Source organism: Pollicipes pollicipes, unplaced genomic scaffold (genome assembly GCF_011947565.3).
Source record: "Pollicipes pollicipes isolate AB1234 unplaced genomic scaffold, Ppol_2.1 Scaffold_4002;HRSCAF=4701_pilon_pilon_pilon, whole genome shotgun sequence".
NCBI lineage: Eukaryota > Metazoa > Arthropoda > Thecostraca > Pollicipedomorpha > Pollicipedidae > Pollicipes > Pollicipes pollicipes.
Window position 1 is genome coordinate 37,739,162 of NW_023596420.1, and position 26,424 is coordinate 37,765,585.

Sequence of the window (26,424 nt, forward strand, 5' to 3'; positions counted from 1 at the left end):
GTGAAGGGGATTACAAGAGCCGGGAATTCTGGTGGGTTAGGCCGGCGGTATCAGGACGTTCTCAGTAGGGGAAGCTGGGTAACGGTGTGGAGACTGGGCGTCAGCTGCGGCACCCCATGATCCTCTGTGGCGGTGGTCTGCCGTCACGGCGGCAGCTCGTGGTGCTATCGAAGTCGAGATCCTCTGTCCAGCGGCTTCGTCCGATCTTTGGCCGGGACACCACCATCTGATGGCCTTCGTGCCCTTGTTCCCCCTTCCCATCCCCTCCTCCCCCCCCCCCCCCCGAAGCCAGCACGCATGTCGTGGTGGCATGGTCCCTGTCCCCGCGGACTCCACCTGTGTCCCCGTCATAGGCCTCCCGTGACCCTCACCCCTGCTGTATTCTGTATGTGCGTGCTTTGATCCCCCTTCCCTGTTGGTCATTATCCTTGTCCGGGCCGTGCGATGTCTCCCCTCTGAGATCGGCATCTCGGTCCTGTCGTCGTTGTGGCCAGCGGACGACGTTATGCCGTCCATGCGTCCCTGCCAGCGAGCGTCCCTGGTCCGGTTATGTGATGCAGCCCGTCCCTGCTTCCCTGCTTCCCTGCCAGCGAGCGTCCCTGGTCCGGTTGTATGATGCAGCCCGTCCCTGCTTCCCTGCCAGCGAGCGTCCCTAGCTCGGTTGTGTGATGCAGCCCGTCCCTGCGTCCCTGCCAGCGCGCGTCCCTGACCCGGTGGTGTGACGCGGCCCGTCCGTGCCGCAGAGCTGACCCTGCTGGCGGCCTGCGGCCCCTTCACCACCGCCGAGGACCTGCTGTACACGCCCCTCCGGGACCTGCTGGCCGAGGCCGCGCGCCTCAAGCCGCACCTGCTGCTGCTCATGGGACCCTTCATCGACGCCAAGGTCCGTCCCCGTGCCCTGCCGGGCCCTCCGGAACGCTGGTGGTAATGGTGATAGTTGCGTGGTGCTTTGCTGACACGAGGTCGGTCACTGCGGCGGAGGAGGGCGGCGGAATGGTGCGCACCGGGCCGGAGCTGCACCGCACTGTGTAAAGTACCGTATAGTCGGGACAGTTACGTGGGCAAACGGCGGCAATGAGCCCACACTTCCTTCCGACAGCGCTCGTCTTTCTGGGCACAGAAGTGTGCGCATGGCTTGTGTGGCAGCAGCCACGCCTACTTTTGGTGACAGTGGTAGTAGTATGATTTTGTCATTGAAAGGTAATTGTTCTAGAGGCTTTGTCAGAACACTTTTTTGTGACTGCTCAGGATGATGATGATGTGGGGCTATAGGGCGCGTCGACATCAAAGGTCACATTACGCCCATAACGGCTCTTGTTCAAAGGAGCTCCTGTCTAATAAGGGGACGGAGGGCTTCTCATTCAGAGAGGTCCAGTGCGTGTACTGGGAATCAATAGCACTTGGTCGTTTAGAGACGCAGTCGCCCAGTAGAAGAGACCGCAACAGCGGGCCGTAGTCAGCGCTGATGTCCTCAGCATGAGCGGTCGAGACGCCTTAAAAATAATGTCCGTGGAGAGGGGAGGGGGTTCTTACCCCTGATCAAGGCGACATTTGGTGCACAAATCGTGCATGTCCTTCGTATTCGCGAATGCAAAATCGGACCGATCACCACGACACTCGCAGTATCACTGGCGATGCTCCAGTGCCAGCGGCGCCCCTGCCACCTGGTGCCGCCCTGGAGGAGATAGAAATCAGCCGAAAATTCGGTCCTCATGAATGGAGGACCAAGATCGGGAAACGAATTCAAAACTGAGAACCCGGGATCCTACGTGAAGGGCGTCATTTTCCACCCACAAGTTTGAATATCGGCGCACGGCCACGATGCGAACTGAGCGATGGCTGAGTTCTCGAGAAGTCGAGGGCTGGGTGAAGGCTCGTGCTGCCTGAGCGCGAGACTCAGGTAGCCACTCCCAGCCCTGAGACACCCGCACCGAAGCTACGAATGGAAGCTCCTCACGCGCGTGACCCAGGTAGCCACTCCCAGCCCAGAGACACCCGCACCGAAGCTACGAATGGAAGCTCCTCACGCGCGAGACTCAGGTGGTCACTCCCAGCCCGAAGACACCCGCACCGAAGCTACGAATGGAAGCTCCTCACGCGCGTGACTCAGGTAGCCGCCCCCAGCCCGGAGACACCCGCACCGAAGCTACGAATGGAAGCTCCTCACGCGCGAAGCGAAGCGCACCATTTGGTAGGTCTGCGCAGAATGTGCATGTCGGTGCCACTGAGCGGGGTGCGGGACAGTTTAGTGGGCGTCTAGACAAACTTATCCTTGCCATTGTCAGTCCTGTAGGACGGAGATACAATTGACACCGACGCAGAAGTTGTTGGGAGCACGATCTGGCAAGCGTTCTCTAATGGTAGCGCCGTGGTGTCTTGCCGTGCTGTCTGCTGGAAACAAGGTGTTCTTATCATTATTAGTGCTGCGAACCTTGGCGAAATCCAGCGGGTGGCTATTCTAGCGCCGCGTCAGTACATGTCACATAGATAAACGCAGAACACGCAACACATGCGAGTGGGACGCAACGCCAGCAATACACATACGATGTTGTAGAACATGAGCGACTTGTGATACAATCAGTACCTGCACGTCATGGCCAGTTGGTCAATTTAGGTAGGTTCTCTGATGAAAGACGTTGCTTTGCCCTTGAACTCATTTCAGTTTTTGCACTGGCGTGTGGCAGCAGAGAGGCACTTCCATGCCACCACGACTCGACAGGGAAATGCCCTTTTCATGCACTCTAAGCGAGGGTGTTTTACAGCGCTCGTCTGCGGTGCAGTTTCGTCATCGGTGGCTCTGGTGTGCCGCTGAAAGCCCGTGGCCGATCAGACACGTAAATGGCGTGATGCAAACATATGCAGTCGCGGTGGGTGCCAGGCTCGTCGAAATTAGGCCAGTTTAGCTGTTTTCTGGATTCCGTGATGTGATCTCGTCTGCGTTTGCCGGCAACAATGCTCACCGCGAAGTTAACAGCCTTATCAAGGCGCTGGCGCCGAACGACTGTTGTCGGGGCCCATGCAGGTAAGCAATATCTGATCTGAGGGAAGGCCAGTGACTCAACTAGGGACTTTATTGTGGAGCTGGGAAGCACATGCATGAGCTTGTAAATAGTTATCAGGGGGCCAAAACAGCGCTGAGTAGTTTTGGCCGTTTGATGCTGCCAGTTGACATTTTTATCGATGAGCACCCCTAGTACTTTGATGTACTCTGAAGGGGACAGCTGGGAGTTATCAAAACTCACTCTCAGCCCGGCAGCTTTGGGGTGTTGGTGGGTGTGCGAGCAACAACGAATTCAGTTTTTGATGGGTTGATCTTCATGTCATTGTGACGAAACCATACTGAGACTGCAGTCAGATCGGACTCAACACACGAACGCAGCTGTGCGAGACCACAGGCACATGGTGATGATTCATGCATGAGCTGCATGTCGTCTGCATATGACACCAGTTTACACGTAGCTGAAACACAACACTGGGCGTCGTTGGTGAAGAAGTGGAACATCAGCGGTCCTACTATCCTACCCTGAACCACGCCATACACGACCTCAAGGCTCAGCCCGTTTCCACCCTTCACAGGTTGTCGGCGGTCGGTGAAATAATCCGAAAACCAGTGTGGTGAAATACCATAGGATTCCAGTTTGGCTAAAAGAGCGGACCGGTCTACACAATCAAAGGCTTTTGGCAAGTCAGTTGAGCTGATGGTGGTGACCATACCGGCGTCCATGTTGTTGCCTGCGTGGCTAACTATATCAATGACTGCATGCTCGGTGGAGTGGTGAGGACAGCACGCGTGTTGTGAGTCAACAAGAATGTGGTGATTAGTCACACATTCTAAAACCTGGGTACAGCCTCATCCGTCAGCCGCGTTACAACACTGAGAACGCCGTAATTCGACCGCTCCGACGCCAGTCCCTCACTGCGACAATCGTGCACGAAAAGCACGATTGTCGCAATTTTTGCAGATGGTCGGTACGCTACCGGTGGTGATATAGTGGTTTACAACGTGTAACAGCTGGGGGTCAGCCACTTCAAAACACTTCCTGATCACGGATAGGCATACATTGTGCGGACCTACTGCCGTGGAGTTGCTCATGCGGCGCAGCGCAAGACTAAGCTCCGTCAGGGTGACCGGTCTGACGCGGAAAGCGCCACTGACCACCCTTGGCAGCTGCGGAGGCAGGTCCGCACCGGGTTCGCTGTTCAGGCTGTCGGCAGTACGCTGCCCCACTGTGGCGAAGCATTCGTTGAATTTGTCGGCGTGTGTCGGGTCCAGAGTGTTGGTAGATTTTGGCGGTTTGTAAGCGATGGCGTGTTTCTTCAGCTTGCACCAGGTTTTCTTCGATGTTTCGGTGGGGTCGCACTTGAAGAAGTCCGCTTTGGCAGTCCTGAGCCGACTAGTGAATTCCTTTTTGAGGGCCCTGTTCTTACGTTGTGCCTCGTCCGTCTTCGTGACGTCACGCGCGCGCCGAGCGGTGTCTCGCCTCCCCTGCGGGTCGTGCAGCTCCTCGCTGCTGCTCAGCCAGGGCCGCTCGGAGCGGCGGAAGCTGATCGCCTTGACAGGGCAGAGAGCGTCGACGTGCAGGTTCCAGTTCCAGGTTACCGCGAATCCCGACCATTAAGATTTCAATCGAAGAACTAGGAATCGCACCGCGTTGGTTTTCTGTAACGAAGGTGAAGTTTACAGCATCGCTCACGTGGTGAGCAGCACCAGGCGCAGACGATCTATCAAATAAATCGCCATGGGTCGTTATATATCTGAAAAATGAACACTCTTTCGTCGCAGCACGCCAAACCGACGCAGTGCCACTTACGCGGCTGGTGGGGGTGACTCAGAACTGTAACACCTCAGACCTGTAGCTCGGACGCATCGCCTGCCCTAGCCCTTTGAGATAATGCTCGTTGTCATACGCATGGGCCTTTGGAATTTACAGTGTTTCAATATTCGGCCGCTTGGGTGGCAGGGATGTCGATATTTTGCTCATGCTATTGCACCCCGGCTTGTGCTCGCTGTCTGTTGCCTATTCCCTTGCTCAAAAAAGGCCAATCAGCATATGAGCGGGCGGCTGTCAGCCCAGCATCCAAGCGTCTCAGGCGTCATGTGCCGTCCGGGAAGGTCCTGCCTGGAGCCGGAAGTCGGTGTACCACGCTTTGATCGGCGAACTACGTCTTGAAGCGAATGTGCTGGAAGGGCGGGAAGGTCAGAATGCTTGTAATCTCTCCTGCACGGCATTGACTGATGCTGACCCCCGTGGTACGGAAGCCGTACGGGTTTTCCGTGTTCTTTCCGTCATTGCTGTCCTTGCCGTCTTGGCATCGAACTCACGAGTGTTAGACTGAGCGTCTGTCTGGTCTGGTGCGATGAGTTTGTCTTCATAAACATGCGATTTATGCCTCAGATTTTACCGGTTGCTGATCTTTGAAGCGCATTGCACTGGTTTGTAGTAACTCTGAGTAAGCAGTCAGTCGGGACTCTTAAACAGTCGGTCGAAGCACTTAGTAGTCAGTTGGGGCTCTTAAGTAGTCAGTAGGGTATCTTAAACAGTCATTCTGACTCTGAAGCAGTCGGTCGGGGCTCGCCATCATCATTATCATCATCAGGCGACTGGAGTAAACGTGTGCTCACTAGACAGCAGCCATCCATCACCGGGGACTGCGCAGCTTCCGGAGACCGAACGGGTCCGTCTGCTGCCGCTGTAGGCAACCGCCAGCGGTCCAGGCATGTTCGGATTGAACGCGCTCTGAAAGCTCGAGCAGCCCTCTGGACAGTCACGTGACTCGCAACTCGCTCTTTGGCGAACCACCGGCGGCTGATTGGCGCGCGATCTTGAAGTTTTTTTTTTTCGGATTCAAGGCGATCTTGAGGTGTTTTCCTGGTCGGATTCAGGGCGATCTTGAGTTGTTTTTCTCTTCGGATTCAAGGCGATCTTGAGTTGTTTTCCTCGTCGGGTTCAGGGCCGTTTACTCACCAGCTAAGAGCACCGGAAAGCCGACAGAAGACGTGTCTGGCATGGCCAGAACCGGTCCGGGCATGAAATGACTGTGGCGGATGACGCGTCCGTAAGCACCAATGTTTAACGTCATGGGGAATGACAACTCGGAGGTAGAAATGCTGACGTTGCGGAGTGCGGAGTGCGGAGTGCTGGGGAAAGCGTCTGCTGGGCCAGCCATTTCTCCTGTTGCAGGTTTGAACAGTGCGCTGTCTGCCTGGCTACCAGGTGGTTGGGTGCGTGTGGACTCGTGCCCGTGTGGCTCGGGGTATGGAAACGCGTGCAACGCATTTGGATGGGGTCGCAGGATCGTGAACATGAGGTCTGTTCGTGCCGCCGATTTTAGTACCGATGGCCCCATCGTCCGCGTAGGGTGTTGACCTCCAGTTGACCTCCAGGTGTTCGTCCCGCTGACAGTTGTTCGTTTTCAGATCATTGAGAACGAGCTGGCGGAGACGTATCAGCAGCTGTGGAACCGGCTGTTGGAGCTGATGCGCACTGCGCTGGCCGGGTAAGTCAGATCAACATCATCCGTCGACTTAGCTGTTGGGGTACTCTGCCGTAACCCGACTGCTGAACCGGCAAATCAACACCTTCATTGGTCAGATTGTTCTGGATATCGTTCCTTTGATTATGTGATTCTCTGAATGCAGCTATGTTATTCCGGGCTCGATGGAAGTGGTGGTCGTTGAGGTGCAGCCTAGAGCATTCCTTATAGATCATACCGTGAGGATAACAATTGGTAGAGAAATGGCCTTATTCGTAGGAAATTCAACATTCTCGAACTCCAATTGGTGCAAGTAATCTGCTCCATCTCTGTTCACTATTTTCAGGTATTAGATGTTTGCCCCTTGATCATTGAAGGTGCGGCTTCACGTGGCATGAGAGCTGTAAAAATAGGAACTTAGAAAGTCAGGATGAACCCATGGCTTTCAGTGACACAAAACCGTGAGGGATACGCCCCCACAGTCTATAACAAAACGCGGGCCGTCTCCCACACCATTAGACACCAAAAATTGTCGCATGCGTGCACTTGTTTCGGTGGAGCGAGTAAAAGTGTGAAATTTTTACAGAACGCTAAATTAAGTGACACGGTCATGGGCACCGGAAGTTCTCTCAAGAAAGGAATATATTCTTCAATTTTTTCTTTCCAGCCATCATTCATAGGGGTAATGATAACTTTTCAGAAAGTTGTAATTTCCGCTCCTCTCCCACGTGCCCCTCCCCCGAGCCCTTGTTTCCCGTGCTTCTTCCGTCGGTGTGTGTGTGTCTGAAGCGAAGTGTCTGAAGGGAAGAAACACGGCTCTTAAATTGTCGCGGAGGTGCTGAACCGAACATTGTGTTTTGTTCTCCAAAATAAATCTCATTCGGATATTATGGTGTAGTGCCGCCCTACTCCTGTCTACTACGGTGCTGCTGTGAGTTATTATAATATATATATATATATATATATATATATATATATATATATATAAATCCCTGTCTACAGAGCTCGTGTTCTATGCACGAAACGGACTTATTGGTGTTGCTCTTCCTACACAAAGACTGCAGCACACATTTGGACGGAACGCGTTGTCCGATGTTGCGTTGTTGGTGTTGTGGACGTGCTCGCTACCTCGCAACCTCCCCCCACCCCCGGCTGTGACCGGACTGCCGGGCCTCCTGCTCAGCGGGGAGCGGGCTCCGCTGTATCCTCGCCCAGAAGTGATCACCCGGGGGCGGCCCGCCACGCTCTGTCTGCTCGCGGGACTCAGCAAACACGCGGGTCGGGCAGGGGTCCGGCGGCCTCGGGCCTCGGGGCTGCCGGCTGGCCGGCTCGTGGCGTGCTCAGTACGCTCCTGGCGCGGCGAGAACGGGGCCGCCACATGCGACTCCGCGGCACATGTGACCCGGCTGCCACCCCAGGACTGGCGCCTCCCCCTCCCCCCCCCACGTCCGCCAGACGCCGTAGGCGGAGCCGGCCGGACGCGTCACCCCTGCTGCTGGTCGCTCCGCTGTGCGTGCGTGACTCTGGCGGGTGTCGCCGACAGAGGGCGGCAGGCTGAGGGGCCGACTGAGCAGTCGGCCAGGCTGGAAGGCCGGGACGGCCACGCGGGTGGCCAGTCTCCCTCCCCTTCCCCCCACGTTCACCCTCACCCCCAGGGAGAGCGGTCCTTGCTGAGTTTGTTCGCTAGGCCACCACGCACATTATGGGATAGTCGTAGCAGTACATTTGTACACGCGTTGTACAATGGGATTGAAGGAGCCCGCAAACGATTATTGCTGACAGCTTGTCTTCCGCCTGAAGACACCAGGACACCAGCTTGCCCGGGCTTCAATCCCGTTTGTGGCATGGGCCTTGAGCGCTAATGTGAGCCCACGGGTCGCTGGATATGCGTGAAAGGTTGCGCGACGATGTTCGTCGCGTTTCATGAAAAAAAAGAATCCTTGTTGGACGTTTCGTTGGAAGTTCAGGCGGAACGTGCTCTAGGCGGAACTGTTGGATCACGACTCTGCAACGTCATCAGAACAGTTGTTGTTGGAGTTTTAGGGCGCGTCGACTTCTGTGGTCATTTTGCGCCCATAACAGCTAAATGGCTACCTACGGCGGTAAATGACTAAAAATGTATAACATTATTCGGAAATGAAAATGGTTGAGTTGTGTCTCAGAACAGCTGTAATGTGTGCAGTAGTACTGACAGCTCTTGCAGTCGTGCATAAAACCTCAGGCACGCCACTGTTGTGTCTCAGCTTTGCTCAGCCGCTGTGCTGGACAGGAGGAGAACTGTCAAAACGGCTTGTGACTGATCAAGTGCGACAGGCCACCTGATCGTACTAAACACTTCCGTGGAAGGGTGCGTCGTGTGGTCCGTGAGGCCCGATGCGTATCGCGCCAGTCGTACGTGTATTGCATTCATCAGAGTGCTCCGCTGGCGGAAGTATTGGTCCGGGTGTGTTGGCTTGCGGGAGGTGTTCGTCTCCCGCCTGTTCCAGTGTCCACTATTGGGGAAACATGCAGCACTGGTCCGTCTGGGTGGGTGGACAGTTTGGCCGAGCTTCCTCCAACAGGGGTCGGTTAAGGGACTCTGAGCTTTTGAGGACTGAGAGCAGGGCCTCGCGGACTTGATATCAGCTTCGGAGTGTCCGATGACGCTTTTAATGACGTATTTCACGCCCATCATTAGAGCCAGCGCTTTGCAGTAGTGTGCAGTCAGAGTGCAGCGGTCCGCGCCCCTGACGAAGCGCATTTTCAATAAGTCGCTGGTGCGGTTGGGCGAGGTATTCCTGTTTTGAGTCTCAGTGCACTGCTTAAGTGCGTATGGATCGGGAACCACGAGCTAACCGGTGACGGCATGGTTCTCCTTTAAAACCAGTCAAATGTGACGCCGGCCCTCTGACTGCTATCCAATTCCGTTGCCGTCGTGCGTATGAAATATGTAAGAAAATGGTCAACAGAGCTGCGTGGATGCCGCGGAAACATGCTTGGTGTATGCAATATCGCTTAAAAGGGATTTTCCCTCTATCGAAGATATTGAACTGCACCGAATGATCCTGAAAGTGGCTCTTTCAGCTCAAAATCCCATACATATGCGGAACACTCGCTGAAAATAGCAGAACCCGAGAATGCCGTGAAGTGCTGTATAAATGAAGACATCAAGCAATCATTTTGATATGTCGTGAGAATACTTGCCGTTTTAGGGTAGGGTATGTGTAACTAGTAAACGTCACTAGCAAACGAGTTAATAGAATTAAGATAGTTAATGGAATTGAAATAAAAACTTGAGACGTTTAAAAGACTGAACATTTTTGGAATGTGGAGTCTGCACAGATTTGGCGACGGCTGCGGAAATTAGGAATATGCGCACTCTGCATATACATTTCTCTAACAACGCAAGACAGCGTCAACAGCAAAGTAATAGCTTCAGTCTGCCAAACATTTCTAGCAAGATTACGTGCTGAGGGTCGAGCCTGGAAAACGCGTCATATTGTTTTAAAGTTTGCAGAGTTGTGCGTCACACGCTATGAATCGCTGCTGGACTAAGGTGTGCAGTTGCAAAAGCACGAGCCGGAAATTGTCGACCCGGGATTTTCCACCGTGACTTAATTTCAACAAGTCATGCTCAACGGTCATAAGCCGGGGGCCCGCCGTTGCCGGTGCAGGCTTGGTCCAATGTTCGGATGTCGCGGCTCGCTGCAAGCCTTGCCTGGTTTGGCAGACGGCGACTGCGGTCCGCCGCTGACTTTTGCTGACCTCTGCCGACCTCCGCCCCCGCAGGTCGCACACGCAGGTGCTGCTGCTGCCGTCGACGGCCGACCTGCACGCTGAGCCGGTGATGCCCACGCCACCGTTGGCCACTGCCGCCGGCCCCTTCACCATGCTGCCGAACCCGTGCTGCTTCGCCGTTGACGGCCTGGTGATCGGAGCGACATCTACCGACGTGCTCATGCACCTCAGTCAGCAGGATATCAAACTGTGAGGGCGCCACCGACCCCCCAGCCTTCGGGAACTAATAGGCGCGGATAAGAAGGGCTGCTGTTTTTCTTTGTTACCATTTTAATGACTTTTAAGTAGGTAGGTCAGGTGATGGATTATGTGTGCATGTAGTTGCAACGTCACGCCAAAATAAGTACACAGTAGGCGATGCAGTGCAAAATAAACCGCAAGGTGTAGGAGTCATGCATCACGTCGTGCACGCCGTAGTGCGGTGCGAGAGTGTTCACATACTATCTGTCACTCAGCGCCCGTACTTGAAAACACGAGCCGCTGAAAGGCGTGCAAGCCGTGACTGACGCGTGGCTTGTGCGTGGCCAGGCCGGGCCCCGGCTCCAGCGACCGGCTGGCCCGCCTCTCCGGCTACCTCATCGGCCAGCAGTCGTTCTACCCGCTGTACCCGGCCGAGGAGAGCGTGGGCCTGGACTTCCAGCACTGGCAGCAGCACTGTCAGCTGCCCGTGCTGCCGCACCTCCTCATCACGCCCTCCGACTTCAGAGGCTTCGTCAAGGTGCGGGGCGAGGCGGGTGGGGGAGGGGGGGGGGGGGACGGTGAGACTAGCGTCTGGTGTTACGTCACCTCTCGTCTGACGCGCCGCGGATGATCGCCGCGCCATGCGTTACCGCCCGCTCCGCGCGCCAGTTGTCACATTTCATCGGTAGCCGGAAACCAACGCGGTCCGCAATCGGCGTGTTATACGTGCAGCAGGATTTTAATTATATCATTTTCTTTTGGCGTGCGGCCGGTCGATTGTCCTGCTCCACTGTCACGTGGAGCGTGGGTGGTTGTGATAGTGTCGACGGACGGCGTGGCGGGTAGCCGACAGAACAATGCATACCGGCCTCCGGCTGACGGCGCGGCCCGTGAGTGCACCCACTGTGCAGCGGCCGTGACACTGCAGCTCATGGTCCCCACCGACACACCTCCAAACAGCCACTGTTGTTGCTCCCTTGCCGTCGGGTCAGTCACTGGCGTTGTTTGTCGCACGTCCACGCTCCGAACCAGGCACGCCCTTGTTCTAGTCTCGCGAGCGCCGGGGTCGATATGGTGCTCACAGTTCGCGCGCACACCCCGCCCATGCATTCCGAGTCTGCGGCCCACCTCGGCCACGCTCACCTGTGAGCGCGCTGTCATTGCTCGCGCCGCTGCACCGGGTGGGGGACCGCCGGGACTTAACCTGGGTTACCCGCCGTCGCTCGTCCACGTGCCGTTGGCGGCTGATCCTGCAGCTGGAGCAGGCGGCCGGCTGCGGCTCGTTGGGACAGGGTGCGTCTGTGACGTGCTGTACTGTCGCCATGTCACCTCGCGGGAATCCTGCCGCCGGCGGGTCGCGGAGCCGGCGCCGGGTCCCCTGGCGGTGGGTCCCGGAGCGGAACGTAATGCGGGTGGTGGCTCCCCGGCCGGCCGGACGCAGTGCGGGCGATGGGTCCCCGGGCCGGGGAGCAGCGTGGGCGGTGGGACGCATTGCAGGAAGTGGGCCCCCGGGCAGGGCGCAGCGCGGATGGTGGGTCCTTGAGCAGTGGGTCCCCAGTCTGGGCCCAAACGCTGCCTCCTACCGTCGGGGACCGTGGTTGGTGGAACGATTACTGGTGATGGCGTTTGGCTCTGAGCAGTGGCAGTTTTTCTCTGGTGTGACCCAGAGCTGCCCCGGGTTCTAGTCCTGAGGTCAAGCGGCGTCTGCCGTCCGAATCCGTGTTTCTTTGCCGGTTGCCAGACGGTCCCTGACTCCCCAGTCATTTTTTTCTCACATCGTGCTGGTCACTATTGGCAGACCTCATATGTTGTCCCGGACGGTCGGAGGCGACTGACTAACCCGTCTCCCCCGCCCCCTGTTGACGCGTTGACCTGTTGCAGGAGGTGAGCGGGTGCCTGGTGGTGAACCCGTCCAGACTGGCCCGGGGCCAGGTGGGCGGGTCGTACGCCAGGATCAGGACCCCGACCACCAAGGACGGCTTGTTCCAGGACAAGTTCGCCGTCCAGGTGCTTAAGATCTGAGACGGCCACGGACACGAGCGGGCGGTGCCACGGGTCGGCGCACGATCGGCCGGGTTTTGTCTGCAGCGATTTTCCGCGAGGAGCGAGTCGAGTCTGTTGAAGTGTAAGTGAGTCAGTTACGTCGTCCTTGTGTCTTGTTTCTTTCTGCGTATGTCAATAAACTGGTGAGTACAATACCCATTCGTTTCTTACGCCTGCCCTGAGAGACATTTGGCACTTTGGGTGCAGATCAACCTTACGCTCATCACCACATATAAGGCGCTGTGCGGAAAATGAGACCATGCAGGAAATGCAGACTGTGAGGAAATCCTCAAGCGCTGGATTGTCATGCCTGGCGACAGCGGACAAGAGCCAAGCGCGAAAGATGCTGATAACCGTTATGATTTTTATGGACCTTATTTGATGTAGATACCAAAGTGGGGCCAGTTTGCATAATTTCTACACACCGTTGGAGTTTCCGCGCGCCACGGACGTGTGACACGGGACCGGCTGTCCCCGGCGGGCGTGCCTGTCATGGCGGCGCTTTAGAGGCTGCCAAATGTCACGCTTGCCCTGGATACCATCTATCATCCATACATGCGAGCTCGGCTGTCTGGGCCAGAGTGTCAGGGTCGGCGGCCAGCAATGGGCGTGTCGGTCAGTCGTTTCGAAAAAGTAGTGAAAGGTTTCTCTGTCGTGTGGTTGCGGTGGCCGGTTTTGGTGGCAGTTTTGAGAATATGGTGGCAACTCCGAATACCATCTTGCGAGAAAAGAATACCCACAATCGGGTCGCAAAATTTACAGACAGCAAACTTGTAAATTGATGTCAGAAAGCGGATTCCCCAGACAAAAATCAATTCAACAGTGCTGGGTCATCACTTCAACAGTCGCCCCATGCCAGTGTGACTGTATGATAACTGCATGTTGTCTGCGTTATGCTTCCACTAGGGTTATGAATATATTACCAGCTTACCCATGACCAGTTAGAAGCCGGCGAATCTCATACGCATTTTGTGGTAATGGTACAGCGTCTGATGACAGCCGGTTTCGGGATCCTGCTTACGTAAGGACAGATTGAGGTCTGCGCCGGTGAGAAAAAATTAATCCCTTCGCAAGAAGTGTAAGGCCTCATGTAGCATTACATACTAGCTCTCCGGCATTAGCATTACATTACATACCGAGAAGCGGCGATAATGAGCCTCAGCTGTCAATAAATTAGTTGCTTGTAAATGGGCAAGTGACTAAATGTCTCGTGAGTATCCTATTCACCTCGTTTCGATGCGCGAAATTGTGATAGCCAATCAAAATAAACCTCGTTTAGTCAACATAAGATCATATTTTTCATCAGCGAACGTGAATAGCAAGATGGCAGCTGCAACATGACGGTGATATCATTTCTTAAGACGTCAAGCGCAATGAACGTACCACTATTACGCACAAGAACAATTATTTCTAGGAAACGCCGCGCGGTTTGACCGGGTCAGGCCAAGCTGGTTCGCTCACATAAAGCATTTCGCCTTGCTGTGCCGTGCAGCTTGCTTCATGCGCAGCTGTTCCTCCACGCCTCAGTCGGCTTGCCCGGCATCCGCGACGAGGGTCGTGCATGCTCACAGGGTTGTGTTGGGGCCAGCGTGAAGAGGGGGCAGTGAGTTGTGGTCTCGCGAGGACAGTTGCGGCCAGCTAAGGCTGAACTCAGGGACCGGGGTTTGCCGAGGCGTGAGGTCCTCGGTCAGCTCAGTTGGTGGAGGACTGAATCGCAATCGCAAGACCTTGATTCCAACCCAGCGATTCCACGGAGGGAATTCGGATTGTGGAACGCACGTGACTGAAAGCCAAACATAGAGAGCTTCTGAGCACTGCATAGTACCTGACAACGGCCGGAGAGGTACTTGCCGGAAACGTCGTGCACCTACCAGCACACCACACGAGAACAATAGCTCGAACAAATATTACGTCTCAGTGTAACGCAATTTGTGGACGGGCAAAGTTTTGCCTCGGGTTGAGCTTGGGCAGGCTCAGGCTGGGCAGTTGAGTGCGCGGCGGTAGTACTTTATTTTGTCAGCGGTCTTAAACTTTTCAGCACGTGGCAGTGTGTGACGGCATTTCATTTGCGAAAAGTTTCTTCTCAAGTGAAGAATTTGCGTGTTGCTGAGGAAGCAAACTTGGAGCATGTTTACTATTCTCCGGTTTCCTAAATGGAAGCATGACATCACGAACGCTAGCTAAATGAAGGCTGCGTTTTGCTCCTGTTGAGTGCGCCGTGTTTAGCACGTATATGCAAATTGTGACGTCTTCCTTCGATTCATGTTGAGTCACCCGCATGTTTTATCAAAACATGTGGCGATAAGGAAGGATCGCAAACGATGACTCGGAGGGGTACAGAATAGGAGCTGAGCCTTATGATAAGATGGTATATTGTGTTACGCGGAGTATTGAGAATAAACCCCAGAAGGAAAGGTCACGGTGATTTTAGCTGAAACCTGACAAAAACCACTTTGAAACTTACACGCTCGGGTGGCCCGTTCGATATCTCCCGCTCGGGTGGGGGTCAGTTTGACCCATTGAGATCTCAAAAGCAAGGGAGCTAGAGACACCAAATCTACAGGGTGTGTTGACCTGTACGTGATCTCACTTGGGTCAAAGTTTGAGGTTCCTAGATCATGACCTTCGGGTCAAAAAGGTTGAATAAGGTCAAACTCTAGGTTGGTGTCCAAAGTGCCCACAGAACCTAGATATCTGTTCTAAGCAAAAGGTCACATGCTTATTTAGGTTAAGTGACCTTATTTGACCCTTGGAAAGTCAAAGTGACCAAAATCATACAAGACCATGGAAAAAGACCAATACCAAGAAGCCCATGGAAGATGTATAATGCGGTTCCTGTTGTCAATGAATTGGAAATGAGCACCATGAATAGCCCCACACTGCAAGCCCTAGAGTAAGAAAACAGGTTGGCTTTGACATTGATCTGACATTCGTATCTGACCCAAAGTCAATGGCATTGTCCATTCAATTGTTGTGTTGTCTAAGAAAGCATCGCAGAGATGTTTGGCTTCGTCTACCACTGCGTTGTTGCATCAGATTGAACGATTCCCGAGAAATTAACTTCGCTGAATCCATGAATCCATGGCTCGACTAGCCTGACATGGGTTAGCAAGCTTACAAGGTATATGCAAATTGTTTATACCAAACGATCCTTTAATCAATTGGCTGCGGCTATGCCAAATTTGGTGCTACTCCGCGCCGTTCGGAAACCAGTCTGGAAAAACCCTCAGGGGGTCAAAATGACCCTCACCCGGGCGCGTGTTAAATAAAACCTTAAGTTTTTGAATGAAGCCTTTTCACAGCCCAACATTTAAGCAGGTCACGCCGTCATGATTCTCCGCACAGACACCACATATACGAAAATCCATGTATTGCGCTCCGCGTCAGGGCTTCATAAGGCTCCATTTTTGACATCTTCATCTTTTTATTTCGAAATAGCATCAGCATTTCCGTACCCGCTGAGGTGGCGAAAACATACCTCGAAGGAACATCGATGACGCCTTTGCACCGATTTAAGCTTGAGAACGACGAATGAATTATCCCGACACCTCCCATAGTTATTAACGTAATACTTCCAGTAAAGTTTTTAAAAGGCACTTCTAACAGATTGCCTTAGGAAAAAGCTATGATGATCTTTGTCTGAACCACGGACCTGATTTGGCTAAGTAATCACAGGTGGGTCTCCAGCTTCAGCCCGCGATGACAGTCTGTTATCTGCCGTCGAGGGTGGGCTTATTTCCCGCCTGATGATTGCCTACCTGTTCGCTCCCTGGCCTCAGTATCCATTTGGTTTGTCGTGTTAAGTTGGGGATACCGGCGAGCATCATGAGCAAATTAATTTGTCCAATCGTGCGGGTAGCTTTACGGTGCCGCTGCATGTTGGAAACAAAGTAAAGAGCTTAGAAATGCTGTCAATGACAACAGTGCGCTGCGATGAATTGGAAGCCAAAATAATTTTGTTGTGTCGTCTGCGTACGTCTGCGACGTTACACAATCAGTAGTAACGGTTGGGATTCATTTGCTGATAGTTGTCCCTGGACCTTGGTACTGTGAAACATTCATGCTTTTATTAATCCTTCGAATACGGCAGCGATGTTCTCCGTTGTCGGTGGGTCCTTCTCTCCGACTGGTCCAGAATCAGAGCACACGACACTGTAGAAATATTTCACTTTCACACCTCGTGCGTTTGCTGTTCGCCATTCATCTCAGCGGCACCAAACCCGCGTCGCTTGCCGCCTTTCACCAAAGCATTGGTGCGCGGCCTGGAGTTGTGCCGCAGACTGACGGCGGGTCCCCCATAAGACGCCGCCTCCGCTCGCTGAGGCTCGGCCTGTCGGCGCCCGGCCCTCGCCCGTGACCCCTGACCCGGGCGTGCGCTTCGGCCATAGCTTGCCCTGTCTGACCCGAACATGGCGGAAATGCATCGACAGCCCATTGTATACGTTTATGACAGCGGAGGCTCCGCATCTAGGTCGAGTTCAATACTTGCTCGTGCCTTCTCAAGGACGGGCTGGGTTGTTACAGCCGACGAAAGGGTGGGTCGGCGGGCGCCCAGACCACGCCCTGGTGGCCGGAGGTCAGGGAGGGTGGGCCTCCAGGGCTGGCGCCGCCCGGTGGGCGGTTACTGCTGCCCCGCGCCGTGGAGGGTCTCAGGTGATCTGACGGTCTCAGCCGCGGATTGGTCGATGCAGCTGTAACTGCACAGCTTATCTGGGGGTCACGGCCCTAAGGAGGGCATTCTGCAGGTCACGGCCATAAGGAGGGCATTCTGCAGGTCATGGCCCTAAGGAGGGCATTCTGCAGGTCACGGCCCTAAGGAGGGCATTCTGCAGGTCACGGCCATAAGGAGGGTGTTCTGTGTGGCATAGCCCTGAGAGAGCGGTGCCAGACAAAATATGAAACTAGCGCAGAAAAAAGCAGTGCACTGGTCAAAACAGGCTATAATTAGTTCATCTTCTTCTTTAAGCAGATGCTAATGATAATGGCGATGTTTTTTTACTGATACTATCAGAAAACAAACCCGGGATTCTTTTAAATGCCTGCGATTTTGTCCTGCGTGGCCATTTGATTGGGTTTGCCGCAAATCGGCGATTACCCTGTTGACGATGTGAAAGAACAGCAACCGTAGGCCGTCGTTACATTTGGGATCGTGCTACTGTTGCAGCTATTATACCTCTGCAGGCCCTTCAGCCACACTAGGCTTATGTGGTTCATCTTTGCTTACGTGAAGCCACATTGGGCTAAGTATTGAAATCAACGTCCACCGAGCGCGAAGCACAGACCGGCATGCTGCGAGAGGCGATTGTCGTGGGTAAGATCCAGCCAAAGGCGATCGTCCCTGTCGGACGGGATATGAATCGGTTTGACCTTTCCCACTGGCAGCTCTTTCGTGACTTCGCACTGGGTGACAGAGGTGGCTCATTGTTGTTTTCTGTAGGTGGGGGTTTAGTTATCTGATTCTGGTTACATATGTGATGGGGTAAGTGTCCAATCCATGCTTGGTCTCGAGTCTGGAATGATCTGGAGCGGTACAGCAGTCCACGCCCGGCCGAATTCTCACCCATGTCCGGCCCCACTCGGTGTGCTATTTTTCCGAAGTGAAATAAATACATGCGTTTCTGAGATATAAGTTACATAGCCGTTCAGTGTCGCAATGATGGGCCTTCTTCCAAGCATTCGTATTGTTCCCTGAGTGAAGAAATTGTGCGCCTGGTTGTACGGTTCCCACGCTCATGCTCATGAGAATGGTCGATTTCTGCTTTCTCGGTGTTTGCTTAAAGCACGTGTTCACACAGTATAGCGGTTAAATAAACGTTTATTCTCAAGCGATATTCTCAATAGATGACAAACTATTCTAGTGCTACAACATCACACTCACCTATCCAACACGCATGACCCCCAACAAAAGCAGCTTTCAACACGGCCATCGCACCGGATACGTGATTTGACACGGTAGCGACACAGCAAAACGCTTTCGCGCACGTTCATATCGGCTAGATTACATGCAACACTAAGTGGAAATACGTAAGGACGATCGCCGTCTTATGCTCCAGTGTCCACTTCGGCAAAACTGCACCGATGTTTGCCAAACGCATTTCGATGAAAATGCGTCCTTAACTGAAAATAAATATACAATAATGAATGAAAAATAATCACAGTTGAGACCCTCTACATGGAATGTGGTATTTGAAAGGAGAACCTGAATCTGCAGCCTTTGGTCGATTGAAAGCGACTGGTCATCGTTTCGCGTGCTGATCCGAGCCTCACTGTCACGTGCTCCACTTGCCTAACCTGTCATGCCTAGCTCTGACATCGGCAATTCCAGACAATGGGGGCACGCGTGCTTTGCGTCTCACTTTGGCATTAATCAAAAACGTCATTCTCAAACGTCAATGTTAGTAGTGAACAGGTACAGGTTTTGCATAAAAGCTCGCAAATGCAGCCAGATTCATTGCTCCATTTTTGGTTTTGTCTTTGCTTTGTGTGCCGCGCGATGTTTGGCCTACATATCCGTCAGGCATGCAGCATCTCTGCCCGTCCCAGCAATCGTCACATATGTGACGGCACTAGGGCAGAGCTCAGAGGCCTGGCCAATGGCCATTGACGTCAGAGCTCGGAAGCTGGGACATGGCGCTCGCCACTGATGTCAGAGTTCGGCCAAATGCTGGGCATCTCGTGCAAACGGCGCATGTACAGGCGCTGTGCTGAATGCAGGTCGTTTCGTATATGTAATATTAAATAAAAGGTGTGCAGTTGGTCTCTGGTCGCAGAGTTTAGAAGACGCGCGGCTGGTCACGGACGTCAGAGTTCAGCAGGTGCGCGGTTAGTTGCTGACGTCAGAGTTTAGAAGGTGCACATTGGGTTGCTGACGTCAGAGTTCAGCAGGCGCGTGGTTGGTCACTGGCGTCAGAGTTTAGAAGCTCTACGATCGGTCGCCGCTGCCCTGCCCTGGACAGTGTCCATGATGGTCTCCCGTCACACTGCCGCCAGCGGTGCACTCTTGTATCCGCCGACTTCAGAAGCTTTCCAAGCCCAAGATTCCTGCAACGCAGAGTAGATCATGGTGATGGGAAGCAGCGAATCGCGCACATACCACTGTTGACGTCATACTGAGTTTTTAAGTATATCTGCTTCTTCCGGCTTGCACTGACATAGGTTAGTAGCAAAGGAAAGCTGCCATAGGAACGCTTGCAAGTGCACTGCGCTCAGCATTATAGAAAAAGAGGTCCTTTGAATCTCTCTCTGTGTTTCACCAAATTTTCAAAATGACGCCTCGAACCTCCAGCAGGGCAAGTAACGTTCGCCGAGAGCAAAGAACTCCCAGGGCTCGAACAAGGCAAGATTAACACAAAGAGACAACCGCGCCCGATCAACACAAGGAGTGAACGCGTGCAGTTTGATGACTTACCTCCGAACGGCTCGAAACTCGTGACGAACATCGGCCTCCTGTACTTATAGAACGGCGTGACATCCTGAAAACAACAAATACGTGATTCATTTCCATCACCTACTGGGAACATTGGCGCAGTCCGCGTGCAATATGAGGTAAAACAAATTTGCGCTCATCCTGAAGGGATAGGGGTTTGAGGTAGTACTAAATCATGCGGCAGTTGCGGTAAGCCTGCCGTCTGCACAGAACGTGGAGTAGAGTCATACAAACACATGAAGCCTGCCTGAGACTCCGAAAATTGCCAAGTTTGTTTAAATATGTGTGTCAGACATTTGCCGATATGATATGCAACGACCCTACATGCTGTTGTTGAAAAACAATGCAATTAGGCCAGGACTGAACATCTCCATCTCCTGAAACAGAGCGCGGCAGATAACAAAAACAGATGGGAGTTGACGAGCACAGTGTCTGCAAGCGTGAAACAAGCTCGGACATGCGGCTCGCCGGTTCCGTATTGTACCAAATTCATCTCATGTTTTAATGATAGCTATAACAATTATACTTTGAGATGGCAGCACCTTCCGGACGTTATATTCTTTATTTCTTTTAGCAGTGGTTCTCTTGACATTCTACCCGGGTGAAGTTGTCGGCAAAGTCCCATTCGCATCAGCATCCGACCCAGCAGGACGCGTCGCGCGGACCCGGCTCCACAGCAGTCAGGCCAACCCGAGATCATGTCCAGCGTCGCGCGGACCCGTCTCCACAACAGTCAGGCCAACCCGAGATCATGTCCAGCGTTGCGCGGCCCCGGCTCCACAGCAGCCAGGCCAACCCGAGATCATGTCCAGCGTTTCTCTACGCTAGGGGCAAACCCGGCTGTCAAACCCTTCCGCCCCAGAGGCAGCGCCGGCTGTCAAACCCCTTCGCCCCCAGAGGCAGCGCCGGTGGTCGAACCTCTCCAACCCCCAAACGGCCCCCTCCCCCGCTCCCTCGAGTCTATGGCGCCACTCTCCGCCGCCCCGCGTCGGGCGATTCCACCAGCGAGCAGCGAACCGTCAGCTCGTCGGCTGCAAGATGAACACATACAGCCTGCGGTGCGTCGGCGTGACTCAGTCGGTCAAGTGGCCCGGCCCGGTTCAGGTGGAGCCCCGCCTCCAGGCGAGCCCTGCGAGAAACGGGCCACGGTCGGACGGCCGTCGCCCGGCTGCCGTCGAGGTGCGATCGCTGAGATTGCAGGCGACGACAGGCACGATCCGCGGGGGCAGCGCCAAAAGAACACCAGCTGGAGCGGTCGGGGGATAGGTCTGACAGGGTGCCGTACATTTGGGGTATAGATCTAACAGGGCGTCGTTGTACATTTGCAGGAAAACTCCGACGGGTCGCCGCTGTACATTTGCAGGAAAACTCCGGCGGGACGCTGCTGTACGTTTGGAGGATAACTCGGACGGGGCACCTCTGTACGGTAGGAGGATAGCTCCGACGGGACGCCGCTGTGCGTTAGGAGGATGGCTCCGACGGGACGCCGCTGTACGTTTGGAGGATAGCTCCGACAGGACGCCGTTGTACGTTAGGAGGATAGTTCCGACGGAACGCCGCTGTACGCTTGGAGGATAGCTTCGACGGGACGCCGCTGTACGTTTGGAGGATAGCTCGGACGGGGCGCCGCTGTAGATTCCGCGGTGCACTTAAAGCCGGGCAAATAACAGGCTCTGAAGAAGGTGGACAGTGCAATGTCCAGAGAAGTGGCGACCGCGGCAGTAAGCGGCCATCGTGCAGGAACATCGACAATGGAAATCCCGCGACCTTTATTGCAAGGGCGAATCCTTTTCTTTGGAGCGAATGGTAACGTGAGTGAGTCACGAACGAAGCGATTAAGAAATATGTTTACTTCGAGTCGCTGAGCAAATGCATGGACAGGATTGCGAAAGTAAGACGCTGAGTGCCATGAACGACGCAACTGGAACATTTCGTTTCCATCTTGACCTACATGCATACATATGTCATAGAGACTCGAGAATCGCGTGGTCGAGACAAATAGAGCTTAGCAAGCAGACTTATTGCTGGTTTGTTGGAAAACTCGATGGCAACCTCGCAAAGGACGTCAAGGCAGCAATACCCGCATGTTTTTTGTCAGTTCTTGTAGTGCTTATGATTGGGCGAGGAGCCATTAATCCCATGAGCCAAGCCGATGCGGACAGGAAATTAGGACAGGAAATTATTTCTCACAACTTGCTACAACACTGCCTATTCACCGTCCCAGCAGCCATGCAAGCCCGGTAGCGTATCATTACACCAGCGGGCCATCTGTCAGCCTTGCGAGACACCTGATTACTGCACGCTGCGTTTCCTAGTCCCGGGAGTGCGGTCGGAAAAGGCTGCGGACACTCCCGCCGAACGTTGCACCCGCTGCGGTTTTGCGGCATGCGGCTTACCCGCCGCACTCACATGTTTCGGGCGGTTTCCGGTGCCGTCGATCGTGAGCCGTGGGAGCGGGGGGCGGTACGGGGTGACCGGTGGGCCTCTCGCGGGAGCCGCCTCCCTGGCAGCGGAGGCCGGCGCCGGGGGCCGCGTGTTCGGTAACCGCCTGATCCGTGATCCGCTTTACCGCCGCGTGAATGGCGTCAGAAGCGCCCCCCCCCCCCCCCCCCCCCGGGGGCGTTGCGTCAGGACACAGCCGGCGGCCGGCGTGACGTCACGTTATGTCATGTGGGGAGGCCGGCCAGGGTAACCAGTCTGGGAGACTGCCACGGGAGGTGACGTCATATACGGGGAGGTCGCTCGAGGGCGACGTGACATGGAGGGGGGGCCATCTGGAGTGACGTCACATTGGGGAAAGATCGCCCCACGAGGTCGTCACTGGTGTGGCGGCGTTTTCAACATCTCGTCGAAATGAGGAGCCAGTATTGAACAATTTAAACTTCGCCTTTTGCAACATTGGATTTTGCACTCAAGGTAAGCGTGATGAGCGAAGTCCAGACTAAAGACGAAGGATTTGCGATCCTTAGTTGCATTAAACTGAGCTGTCATCTTCTTGAAAGCGGAGCAGTTGCTACCTGACTTGCAAACAAGACGCACAATGTTAAGAAGCCTCGTTCGCTTGAATCACGTTGTAGAGTAGCAAAGGAACTAGGTCGGATTTAGCACCGTGATGGCAAGAGGACAAAGGTCTTGGTAAGTCTGGACAGCAGAGGGTTGCTCTCACCCTTGCAATGGAGTCAGCCCTTCTTGTGTTTCTACCGTGCTTTTTAACGCATGCACGACCAGTATCACGAACATGAGTTATAGGTTTAGGCCGTTACTAACACTCGGCAGGCTGGCGATATATGACGCGGGTAGTGCGTTGTGTTCCGCTGATTATCCCTGTTACCTCAGCGGAAGGATTTCTGACATAATTCGATTGAAAACCATCTCAATAACATTGTCACAAGATGACAATAACAGGAATTTCAGCAGTAAGTATTGAATTGCATAGGATGTAGCTGTGCTCAGCTCTGACTGATGTGTCACTGAAAAGGCTCTAATTATTAATTAAACCGCCTTTATTTTGAATGCAGCTCTTTTACAGCAGCATTTGCTAGTTACTATTTACTATTTCTGATATAATTCGATTAAAAACGATCTCAATGACATTGTCACAAAATGACAATAACAGGTGCCACAAAATGACAGTAACAGGAACTCCAGCAGGAGGTACTGAAAAACATAGGATGTAGCTGTGTTTAGCTGTGACTGAGTTGTCACCGAAAAGACTCCAATTTTTAACTAAACTGCCTTGATTTCGAATGCCAGAGAAATGGTCATTGTATGCATTGTTGTGTAGCCAAGCATCTTGAGTGCAATCTGCAATGACATTGTGTAGAGGTTAGCCTTAATTAACAGCCTTGACAGTTGATTAACCAGTCATTTCTATGGCCGGCCCCGTGACCTTTCTCGTGTACAGGAAGTGTGCTGTGTTCTATGAACCCTTGCCATCATTTCACGGCCGTGCAGTTAGTGTGTTGACCACTATGGCGTGTCTTTTTCAATTATCAATGTTAATTATATAGACTGCAGGATGCTGTGGCTACTCTGGTATTTGTCAGCACGCGTCTTCAATCAATACAACAAATGCGGAAGAAATGATGCGCGTGTTATTTGTCTAGCCGGGAAGCCAATCGAGGTCAACATCTGGGAACTTAATGTATGCGACAACGTATGACAGCTCGAGACCACCACGTGAGATTAGAGCAAGTAGGTCAGGGCACTTTTGCCCGCTCTAACCTCTTATTCAGCTGTGTAAATTTCCATACAACTTTTTCGGACGCGGTAATTTCCACGTCGTCATATACATGAACTACACGTTCTTACTCCGAATGAGGAGGCGCACGGCAAACCGTGACGTGTTGACGCCAAGATCTGCCGAATCCAAAGGCTCGTTTAAGACTGGGTCATCAGTTTCCGTCTGGCCCGCCCCCGACCCGGTGACCTTGCCCCAGTGACCGCGTGCTGACCGTGCGGCAGCCATCGGCGCGCGCGCCAGCGCCGTCGACGTGGCCCGATGAGCCCGATAAGGGAACTTCAACGACTCAGCGGGGTCTATCACCCGGGTGAGACAGGCGACTTTCCCACGCTGCGGGGGTGGGCAGCTATCGGCGGCGAGATCTCGCTGCCGCCGGCCACGGGTGTGGAAAGGCGTGCAAGGTTGACTGGGCCTTATTTTGCGGCTATTTAGCGTAAAAATGGCACGGTTCCTAGTCGGCATGGATCATTTTCTGCGCGTTTTACGATATCTTCCTGAACGCTTTGGAGCTTGATGGTAAAGCACTGAGAGGTGCCGATAAACTGCATTGGCCTTGGTTTGTATTCTGTTGTCTGTCGAGAATGTTTACGTCATGGATCTAAATATGGAAGGCTTTCTCGAGAACTAAACTTGAATATCAAAAACAAGAATCCAGGCAGATATAGGTTTGCAGCAAAATTTTATCAATGAATAAATGCAGATGCCAGCAAATGATTATTCTGAAGTCGTGATGCTATCGACATCGCTCAAGACGCAATGCCTTCCATTTTGCATTGAGTTGGCAGCTGCAGTGACGCGGGACCGAAGAAGCTGATCTTCTGTAGATGTCAGCAGTGTTAGCCGGCAGCTAAATGGGGCTCCTTTCTTTAGAAAAAAATCTTATCAGCATTATGCATGAATGACATTGGAATCCCATCTCTCGTAAGTGGAGCTGGCCACGAATTCGAAGACTCTGGTACCATTAACAAGTGCTGTTCTAGTCCGAAGAGTTTTTCTTTTGCTTCGGCATTCTGTTCCAAACAGAAGCGAGCATGCTTCAACGTGTCATGCAACGTCACGGCGCGTCCGCTCTGATTCAGCCGGACCGTCGTGGCCAGTTGACAATTGCCATTTGGCGATGACCCGCATAAGTGCTGTAGCTGTGGTGTGCACCTACATGTCCCTCACACCGCGGTCAAGTGTGTGACGTCACACCAGCTGTGCTGCAGCGTCGGCAGCCTGCTTGTCCCCTCACCTGGATGAAGTTGGAGTCGTAGTCCGAGGTGCGGAAGAGCCTGATGGCGATGATGCTGGCGGCGCGGGCGGCCGCCAGGTCCTCGTCGTCCTCGGGCACGTCGCGTGGGAACAGATCGGCATCTTGGGGGCCCGTTCCGTAGCCGGTCTGGTACTGGGCCCGGCTGAGGTGGCCCACAGCCAGCAGCAGCAGCGCAGAAGCCTGGCGGCGCAGAGTGGCGACCGTCACACGCGCGGACAGCCGCGGGCGGACAAGGCTCTACATCCCGCTACTGTCTGTACCTGCGGCTTAGCCCTGTGACGGTGGTACTCGTATTGTGCGTGAGACGGAACTGACTTAACCGTTCGTACATTGCAACACGTAGTGTTTCCGCCACGGCGTCATAGCTATTAGTTCAATTGCTTCCTTGATGATGTCGAAATCGACAACTCGACGCTGTGACGGCGGCCAGTTGCATCACCGGTTACGGCTGCTGGACATCCGTGGTCGAGTAAACTTTCGTGTCGCATTCAATTGTAAAGAATTTCTTCCTACACACAATTTTATAAGGGAATATTCGTAGCACAGGTTTTCGCATGAAAAACTTGGTATGCAAATCTTAAGACGCATAATTTGGTGTCGCACATCCTCGTGCGTGAATGCTTATAAGCAGTTTTTCGCATCTTGAAAGCTTCTGCTGTTACGCCTTCCCTCACATCGCATTTTCTTCGGTACGTGATTCCTTCTATTGCATTTAGGTATGCGGGACGATTTTTTGTATTAAACTTTGTCCTAAAAGCAATTATTGCCATTGCATTTCTTTGCATATGCATTTCTTAGTAAATAAAAACTTCTCGTTGCATCTCTTGGCATCAGCAATACTTCATATGGAGTATGGGGTATCTAGTGCAGGAACTTTGGTATTTGGTTGCCATCCTCATTGCTCTGATGTTCGTTTCCCATTGTGCTTTTCTTACGTTCTTTCTGACATCTAAAATATTTATTTAAATATCTGTGATATCTAGGAGCCACATAAGGCTCACGCACCATCCTACCTAACATGCACGT

General features: G+C 53.5%; 1 protein-coding gene and 1 long non-coding RNA gene across 2 annotated transcripts in view; one reads left to right on the forward strand and one right to left on the reverse strand.

Annotated features, from left to right (window-relative positions):
• The window catches only part of LOC119093682 (DNA polymerase alpha subunit B), a 73,812-nt gene extending 61,183 nt beyond the window's left edge, over positions 1–12,629 (forward strand). Inside the window, exons 8-12 of the mRNA XM_037216682.1 lie at positions 744–883; positions 6,419–6,498; positions 10,243–10,440; positions 10,780–10,969; positions 12,313–12,629. Of these exons, the coding sequence (XP_037072577.1) occupies positions 744–883; positions 6,419–6,498; positions 10,243–10,440; positions 10,780–10,969; positions 12,313–12,453 (749 nt within the window). The 3' untranslated portion in view covers positions 12,454–12,629. The remainder of the gene's footprint in view (positions 1–743; positions 884–6,418; positions 6,499–10,242; positions 10,441–10,779; positions 10,970–12,312) is intronic.
• Positions 12,630–18,279: 5,650 nt separating this feature from the next.
• LOC119093829 (uncharacterized) lies at positions 18,280–25,464 on the reverse strand. The gene is made up of 3 exons (XR_005093686.1): positions 25,378–25,464; positions 19,883–19,946; positions 18,280–19,515 (listed from the first exon to the last, which is right to left on the reverse strand). It is a non-coding gene; the product is annotated as an uncharacterized LOC119093829 (long non-coding RNA).
• Positions 25,465–26,424: the final 960 nt, after the last annotated feature.